Source organism: Solanum tuberosum, unplaced genomic scaffold, assembly GCF_000226075.1.
Source record: "Solanum tuberosum cultivar DM 1-3 516 R44 unplaced genomic scaffold, SolTub_3.0 scf00103, whole genome shotgun sequence".
Classification (NCBI taxonomy): Eukaryota; Viridiplantae; Streptophyta; class Magnoliopsida; order Solanales; family Solanaceae; genus Solanum; species Solanum tuberosum.
In genome coordinates, this window is record NW_006239027.1 from 24,817 (window position 1) to 34,183 (window position 9,367).

Below are 9,367 nucleotides of genomic sequence, written 5' to 3' on the forward strand. Positions count from 1 at the left end.
TATATATATATATATATATATGATAGCAATTTGTATTAGACTAATTAATTTAAAAAGACTTGTTGATCTAGGGTAATAGTTTATGCTTGATTATAATTTCAAAAGTGTTTTTGGAAAAAATTGAATTTGTGTCGTACATGACTTATTTAAAGAAAAAAAATGCTTTCTGAAGACATTTTTTCATATTGAAAACTGAAATGTGATACCTTAAATTAAAAGTAAAACCCATTACAATAAACTGAAAAATAAGAATAAAGCAAAAAAGGAAATGACAAAGAAAATTGTTATAAAATATTATATAACAATATTTCTACTGCTTTCATCTTCTATATTTTTTTTGTCTTATTTTGCTTTAGTTTAACAACAAAAAACTGTTTATTAGTCCAAATTAAATGCCATCGTACTAATTAGAATTCTCAACATGGTATATCTTAAACTAATGAATTTGTTTACTTCCTTCAACTGAAAATTTAGGGGGGGGAAATTAAAATATATTAAAGTGAAGGGATAAATATATAATTTTTTAAAAGAGTTTTATTTATGCGAATAGGTTGATTGGAAAAATCAAACTTTCCACCTTATAATAGAAATGATCTTTATGCTTTTATCAATAAACAAGAATTATTATTCTATAAACAATAAATATTTTTTTTCTAATTATTATATTTAATATATCAATCAGAAAAGCAAAGAGATAAAACCTGATAATATTCTTCGAGAGGCCATCGTTGACGATAGACAAAAAAATTAATACAAACAATATCAAAGTGAATGCTTTGTAATTCATGGTTTCAAAAAGCTATGGAGGAAGAGAGAAATAATATGATGTGTTTTTTTGTTTAATCAATAATAATCTTATATAAAAAATTTCCTCAAGAGAAAATTAAATAATTCAAACGTGTGGACTAAATCCTTTAAGATATTAGAAAATTCTCACTTCGTTTATAACCCATTTATGGTTCTTGACTTTTGAAGTCTTCCTTGGACTAAACATTTATGACACTTTAGTTTTTGTTTCTTCATTCACGGTTTAGTATCTGTATTAAAGTTCGACTAATTTAAATTTGTATTGTGTAGGTCAGCTCATTCAAAAAAAAAAAACCGCTTTCTATAAAAAAATAATTATACCAAATTTCAAAATCAAAATCGTTAATTAAGAAAGAAACAATTTCATCCGCTACACCGCAGTCTTTTTTGATTCATGACACTTAGTTGGTCTACTCTTAAGTCTTCTCATACTGGTATGTTGAACGAGTCATTACTCAATAGCCTTTTTTGCAAGAACAAGTAGAATAATGTAAAGTGATTTTATAATTTGTAGAAATTAACAATGTTTTTTACTTTCAAATTCCTTTTTTACTTAGTTTAGAGAGTTGAGTTTTTTAGCAAAAAATAATTTTTAAACAGCAGCAAAAAAATATTTTTCAAAAGCAGAGCAAATTATTTTTTTGGATTATTATTTTATTTATTATTTGTCAAAAAAAGGTTAAATTAATATGGACAAATAAAAACAAGTAGTACTATGGAGTCTTCATTGCAGTTGACCAAGTCAACTGATAGCGTCTTCTCAAGTTGTGTAGTTTAGCTCCAATTAAATTACAATTGGATCCACCCACGGAAAATAATCGATCATTTTTTCTATCGGAGACTTTAAAATAGCAAAAATTTGATGTTTATCGCTTCGTCTATTTTTTCAAGACTTCATTAATGTGCTCGTCTACGAGCTATACTAATTCTATAGAGTAATAGCTCACATGGGCATGTCTTATACTTCTTCGAATATGTGACATGTTTCAGATTTCAAAATGTAAATAAGTTTTTTTTTTTTATCATTTTTTTATATTTTTAAAAGTATTTTGAATTATCAATTATTTTAATTTATAATATTTTTTACATAATTTTCAAAAATATAAAATTTATTTAAATTTTTTAAAAATTTCATATCTAAATTCACATAATTTGAAACAAAGGGAATTTTTTTGCATTTTAATTCCTTTTTTTTCTTCATATTTGATACAACTGAAATTCCTACTCTCTGTCGTTATTATATTTATATAGTTAAATTAAATATGTATATTAAAACTAATTATAAAGTAGATGAGGTACGATATTTGTTTAAATTTGGTAGAATCTTTTTACTTTTTCCTTTTAGTCTAAAAATATTCTATAGTATTTAATTTCCTTTCAAGTCTACGGTTTACATTAATTGCAAAATATTTAGTTTCCTTTTAGTTTAGTGTATAGAAGGAAAATAATATATTTTATTCTCCTTAATTATTTATAAATAGTGAAGTACTCTTCTATTCGAATCAATACAAAAAGTTATCATTCATTCTCTCTTTATTTTTTCTTTCTAGTTTCTTCCGTTCCATAACAGTGGTATCAGAGCCTTCCATTGATCTTAATGGATCTGTGAGTTCATTGAATAAAGAACTTTCAACCACTTTTAATTCTATTTAGCAATAAATTGTCAAAAAAGTATGTTAGCTACGAGCAATATCAGCAACACACGAGAGATGAAATTCATAGCTAATTTTAATTTTGCGTAGTGTTTATGAATTCTAAATTCGAAAAATAGTTATATCAGATGTTAGTGACTTGATTCTGCATTTAATTACTGTACATATTTAGTGAATTTATATGTACAAATATAGGGGTTGAAATATAGCTCGATCAAACCCGTATGTCAGCTTCTACCTCCGCTTCTTGTATTGTATAACTCTATCCGTCAAAACTTGGACATATAAAAAGAAATTACTTGTGATTTATTCAATAAATATTTTAGTATTAGGGGGGGATAAAAAATTTTGTGGGGGGGGGGGGGGGGGGGAGAGGGATGTGATTATGGACCTAAATGTCACGGACCAACTAATTTTCATCTACAATCAACAACTAGGAGATTAATTAAGGACAAAAGTATATATTATGTTGAATAAGCTAGACATGTCAAAATCAAGATCTAAAACCAAAGAGCTTAAAATCCAATTAACAATCTGGAAAACATCTTATAATTGATAATAGTTAGGTGATGAGTAAGCATGATATTGCTTTATATGAAGGATTAAGAATTAATTTTTTAAAGATGGCGTGCTTAAGATATAACTACTTTTTAAATATTATTAACCTATCATCCCCTTGATGATGTACAAACTAATATTGATCCTAATTGGAAAAATTACATGATATTGCAAATATTTAGATTGTATTTTATGATATACAATTACAATTTCAAAAAATTGGATACATAGTTTTATTTTGGGTTTTGTAATAAAAATGCAATACACACTTGTACATATACAATGTGTTGTTCTTCCTGATACAACTGGTACCTATCGCCTGAATACAACTCGTTCGCTGATACAATTAATATCTATTTGATATAACTCTTCCGCTTGATATAATAACTATAGCTAAATTTTATAATTACGCTCTAAACTAAAGTTATTTATGAATTTTTTTCTTCCTGATTTTGACAAGTATTTTAAAAGTTGTGAGTTTCAATAACTTTTCTTAGTTTAGTCAAGATCAAATAAATAGAATTGGGAAGTCTTGTCCTACTTTATAATGACTTGGATCAATTGTTTGTTAGAAATAATAGCCCCTTTTTAGAAAATAATTGGACTAGCCCAAACAGAAAATTAGGTAAATACAGAAAGAAAATATATAGCAATACATTCTAAATTTTGCAAAGTTCTCCCAATATAAAACAATTTTAATCTAAAACAAGTTTCACAGTGAATCTCCCTTACATTCTTAGGGACTTAACGTCTTCGTTGAGATTTGGCCTCGCTACACAATAAGTGTCTCGTTGAATCTTGAATTCGTCCTTACACGACCCCCAACCTTCTCCTCCTATTCTGATACCATTTTTTCACGGCCCAAGCCCAATTGCAAGGTATTGTCTACTTTAGCCCGACTTTTCTAAGCAACCTCAAGGCCTTTGAACCTCGCGATCTTGGAGTTTTAATCGACTCAAGACTTATCAGAAATTTACACACCAAAGGATGTTGCAGAGGGGCATGACATCAGAATTCATCAACATTTCATATTAAACAGATAATTATATAAATATTACTACAAATAACATAGCATATTCAAGAATCACTTGCCATTACAAAACTAAAACACCAATGTTGGGACAGTCTGGTGCTCAAAACATTCCGCTATTATGTAGGACACGTGGAAGGACTGTACCACTAGGGGGGGGGGGGGGGGCATGTTAGTTAAAAATATTTTATGTTTGACTAATTCATTTGAAAAGTATTTTTGATAAGCAAATTATGTTTGTCTAATTTTTTTAAAAAGACGCTTGCCAGCCCAATGCACCAAATTGGCTTTAATGTTTGAAGGTGCCAAACGTAATGTATGATCCTTTTTTAGATATACACAGTAAAATTTTTGGTCAAACTAAAAGTGTTTATAAGCTGAAAAGTCAGAAGTTAAGAATAACCAACTTATAACTTTTGACTGATTTTAGTATACATGTACTTTGAATGTTTGAACTTAGCTAAAAAGTACATTAATTTAATCAATTTATAAACTTAGCAAAAATCTAATATCTATTAACTCCCGATCATCACCTTTACATATTTTGTTGCTGGCTTACTTTTAAAGAAGGATTGTTAAATATGAGAAAACTAAATCAAGTTTGAATGTATTAAAAAAACAATAAAGTGATCATATTAAAAGTTTAGTTGAATCAAGATATGTTCTATAATTCTATTACAAAGTCATAATCCCACATGTCTACCTCAAAAACTATTTAATATTTTTTTTTGTAAAAATTACAACTAAATGTGCAAAGATTAAATAATCATACTGTCAACATTCAAAGTATATTTAATACCAATTCCAGTAATTACCAAACGTTCAAATATTGTTGTATATTACATCAAAATCATATCACTTATCTTGATTAACTAATTTAATAGGATAATATAGGGATGTACCACTAGGGGGGGGGGGGTGTGTAATGTAGACAACTACCCTAACACAAACATCAAGGATTGATTCCATAGCTCGAACTCGTGATCAAACCTAGCAACATCGAATCCTAAATACTTAGCAAAACAGTTAACTATAAAGTAGTTGGAAAAGGATTGAATCCACTTTGGACCATATCTTCTAAAGGACCAAAGAGTGGTTTAGGGAGATTGTTCCATTCATACCAATCCCAACCAGCACATTTATCAGGTTCAAGTGTTTCAGGCTTCTGGTTAACATCAGCAGGGACTGCTCTGATGAATACGCAAACGGTGTGAACTTTCTCTGAGATCACATTGTTAGTCACCGTTAGATACTCGGTTTTATCAATAATCAATCCTGTTTCCTCCTTCACCTCCCTCGTTGCACACTCTTCAAAACTTTCCCCTGTAACAAATTCATGATCAATGTGAATAGACGCGTTCAACATGTTTTGAGCCTCGCTTCAGAGCTTAAACACACTTTAAGCGCGCCTTTAACAACATTGGACAACTATTGCATCAGAACCATGAGGCTTCTATCAAATCAAAGTTGCAGCAGCATCAGTTAGGCTAGGCTATGAACATGATTACTTATTTGATCATATTGCTGAACTCAAATATGAATATATACATATTATGTTTTCAAATATGTCTTGAATTAAACAGAACCAAGTAATCCTTCCGTTTCAATTTGTTTGCCTGACTTTCCTTTTAGTTAGTTTAAAAAAGGATGTCTCTTTCCTTTACAGACAACTCTTTAGTTCTAACTTTCTACGTAGCATGTTTAAGACAACACGTTTAAATGACGTTTTGGTACATTCTACATTTCTTTAATTAAACACCACAAGATTCAAAAGTCTTCCTTACTATCTTAAACTTCGTATCAAGTCAAAATCAGAAAAACAAGCAACAACTAGAGGACATTCAACTTATGCATACTTTCTAGGTGAAATGGGCAGCTAAAACATAGAAGTTTTAAGTTTTTTGAAATAAAATCAAGTATATATTTGGAAACAACGTCAAAAGTACTATAAATCATACTAATTAACCACGAAAGTTATATTGCAATCTTGCAAGATATTTTTCCAAATAAAGGTGATTGTTTAAGTTTTTGCAAAAAAATAAGTTTTTTCATACTCCAATTTTTCTTCTTTTCAGTTTAATAATCTAGCAAAAAATCACTATAAATTTTAGATCATCTAGCAAAGAAATCATAACTAATATATGAATTTAAGCTTCGATAAACAACGGGAATATATTTTAAGGTACTCACCGAACTCCAGGTGGCCGCCGGGAAGTGCAAAGGTGCTATGGCCGACGGCGGAGAGGCGTTTCCCCAACAGAACTTTACTTCCTTTTAAAAGAAACACCGCTACGCCGACTTTTGGCATCGGAGGTGATGGTGGCATAGTGGTGGACGGTGTTTGCTGAGCGCCGTTTTCCATTTCTCCGGCACCGGAATAAATTCAACGGGAAGGCGGAGATTGCGTGTGGAGTTATATTTGAAAATTTTGTAATTGGGTCCCGCTACTAGTAAAGTAGGCCCAATAGTAAGAAGCTCTTGGGCTTTTTTAGACAGACCAGCCAATTCAAACTTGTGTGGATGGGAGTTTGCACAAATAGACTATTTTGGTGTCATTATTTAAATTTTAACCTCTACATAATTCGTATACAAGAAAGTACAAATTACCTCAATACACAACTTATTTTACCATATTCTTTAAAATTTCCTACCATTTAAAAAATCACAAAAATTCCTATTCTCTCCTATTTTTGGATACATCACTTTACGCGATGTATTGGGTTGTTGAATGATGTACACGAAACTGAGACGTGATATATCGGGAGGTTGAGCGAGGTATCCAAAATTGGGACGTGATGTATCGGGACATTTTGGAATGTATTCGAATTCCAGCAAATTTAAGGGATTTTTGTAATTTGGAAAAGAGTAGAGATATGATATAATTAGTTGTTAACACTACGGGATTTGTGTAAAATTCCCTTAAAAAAGAAACTTTTGGATCATCTTACGAGTCTTAATTAACGGAGCATCACAAGTTCGAATAGATACAACAAAAATAAAGAAAAAGATGTTCGATGCCATGTGTGCATGCCTTGAGCACGATATTTATCAAAGTATTTTCTTGCCTCTTCAAAATCTATTGACTCAATCAGAATAAATCGTAGTTAGGATATCGTCTAAATAAAATTTACTAACAAATTTAAGATACAATTATTGCATGTATTTAACCATTTAGGAAATTTACATTCTTTATTCCTCATAATTTGGTAACTTTAAGTACTGAAAAAAAAAAAGGGATAGCAAAAAGGGGATGGAAGAAGAAGATTTTAAATGGCTTTGATATAAATATACACCATTCAATATTATTACATGAACTTTCACTGAAAAATGAAGTTTATTGTTTACAATTAACCGTCAATCCAGTAACTAATTAAATGTGTTATAAAATTCAGTAATACATTCAGAATTCATAAATTTCAAATTCTAACTGCGACTTGCTTTGCTGTTATAACTTCAAGTTAGGGTACTACGGTGCGTTTACATCTTCCATAATAATTGCAGCGTGTGACTGTTGGAGGAGCTCTTATACAATTGCCATACACCTTCTCGTTGCATACAGTCACTGTTTTTTGTATTGCACGATAGGTTAAATGTTGTGGTGCTGCTATTTTGATTAAAAAAAAAAAAACATTGATTATTATTTTTTGAAATCAAACAGAATAACACTTTTCTATTCTAAAAATGAATTATAAGTTTCTCATTAGACATTTTATAACAAGTTTTATAATCATAATTCACAAATATCTCATCATATAATTCGTACTCACGACCACAAAGTATTAGAAATCATCAAAAAAAAAGTTCTTTAAACATTGTGTCTAATCAATATCTTTACGCAAATTAAAAAGGGTCCCTGTATTTTGTGCCGATCTTTATCGATTGTCCCTCGAGGTAAAAAAAAAATCGTAAGATATAAATTTATATTTTTACATAGTAATAGTTTATAAGTTATGTTTTGCGCTCTTAAATAACTTTTATTATGTTATAAATGCAAAAATTAAAATTCAACTTATTAAAATGATAAAAAATTAAAATCGACTCAGACTACTACATATGCATGAACTAATTTGCCGCGCATATTAATAGTAGTTCACATTAGGGGATGCGAAGTTTTAAAAATGAAAATTAAAATATTTGATTCTCAAATTTTGAATTGTGACACGTAAATTGAAAAAAGGTTCAAGCAAAAGTTTACCAGGCGGTGGTTGGGTAGTTGCTGATCCATCTGGTTTAGGTCGGTGAGGTAGTGATGGCATTTTACTATTTCCCGGACCTGTTATTAAAATAGAGTTTATATATATATTATGCTATCATAATAATCAATTTATCTCGAATATAAATAATTTGATCCTATAAATACATAGAATTTAAATTCAATTCAAACAAAGAACAAGCACTTTTGGGTACAATTTTTTTTTTTTTTGTTAAATTAATTTTTTAATATGTCCAAATTTGGTATCTACTTTATTTTCAATAGCCTAATTATTTATAGTCTATTTGATTAAGTTTGAAAAATTATTTATTTTAAAAAGTATTTTTGTTGAAAGTGTTTGTTAAAGTTTTTTTTATACATATATATGATAGTAATTTGTATTAGACTAATTAATTTAAAAAGACTTGTTGATCTAGGGTAATAGTTTATGCTTGATTATAATTTCAAAAGTGTTTTTGGAAAAACTTGAATTATTGAAAAAAATGCTTTCTGAAGACATTTTTTTATATTGAAAACTGAAGCGTGATACCTCAAATTAAAGTAAAACCCATTACAATAAACGGAACAAGAAAACAAGAATAAAGCAAAAAAAGAAATTGACAAAAAAATTGTTATAAAATATTATATAACAATATTTTTATTGCTTTCATCTTCTATATTTTTTGTCTTATTTTGCTTTAGTTTTACAACAAAAACTACTTATTAGTCCAAATTAAATGCCATCGTACTAATTAGAATTCTCAACATGGTATATCTTAAACTAATGAATTTGTTTACTTCCTTCAACTGAAAATTTAGGGGAAAAAAAAATTAAAATACATTAAAGAGAAGGGATAAATATATAATTTTTTAAAGAGCAACTTTCAAATATAGCAAACACAAAATTCATATTTGTATGCTACAGCAAAGTTTGCATAATTGCGCTCCATAGCAAACATATATATGTATAATTCGCTATACATATACAAAAAAAAAACAGTTGTATAATTTGCTTTGGTATACATATACAAAAAGATCAATTGTATAAAGTGAGAGAGGCGAGTGAGTGAGCGAGATCTGGGAGAGGGGAGAGAGGGGAACGAAATATATGTATATATACAATTTTCT

The 9,367-nt window shown here is 29.0% G+C and overlaps 1 protein-coding gene and 2 long non-coding RNA genes across 4 annotated transcripts in view; all 3 read right to left on the minus strand.

Moving 5' to 3' along the window:
* LOC107060852 (uncharacterized) overlaps window positions 1-883 on the minus strand; it is a 12,197-nt gene extending 11,314 nt beyond the window's left edge. The window contains exon 1 of the long non-coding RNA XR_001473562.1: window positions 702-883. This is a non-coding gene — a long non-coding RNA (uncharacterized lncRNA). The remainder of the gene's footprint in view (window positions 1-701) is intronic.
* Window positions 884-4,988: 4,105 nt separating this feature from the next.
* LOC102590520 (nudix hydrolase 1-like) lies at window positions 4,989-6,455 on the minus strand. Its single transcript, XM_006348525.2, has 2 exons — window positions 6,238-6,455; window positions 4,989-5,370 (listed from the first exon to the last, which is right to left on the minus strand). Exons 1-2 carry the CDS (start codon window positions 6,407-6,409, stop codon window positions 5,078-5,080), a joined length of 465 nt encoding a protein of 154 aa, XP_006348587.1. The 5' UTR covers window positions 6,410-6,455; the 3' UTR covers window positions 4,989-5,077.
* Window positions 6,456-7,307: 852 nt separating this feature from the next.
* LOC102590877 (uncharacterized) overlaps window positions 7,308-9,367 on the minus strand; it is a 2,789-nt gene continuing 729 nt past the window's right edge. Inside the window, exons 2-3 of one of the 2 annotated variants that reach the window (XR_367382.2) lie at window positions 8,243-8,320; window positions 7,308-7,648 (exon numbers count right to left, since the gene is read on the minus strand). This is a non-coding gene — a long non-coding RNA (uncharacterized lncRNA). Of the gene's footprint in view, window positions 7,652-8,242; window positions 8,321-9,367 lie in introns of both variants that reach the window. The other variant, XR_367381.2, reaches the window with a different exon arrangement.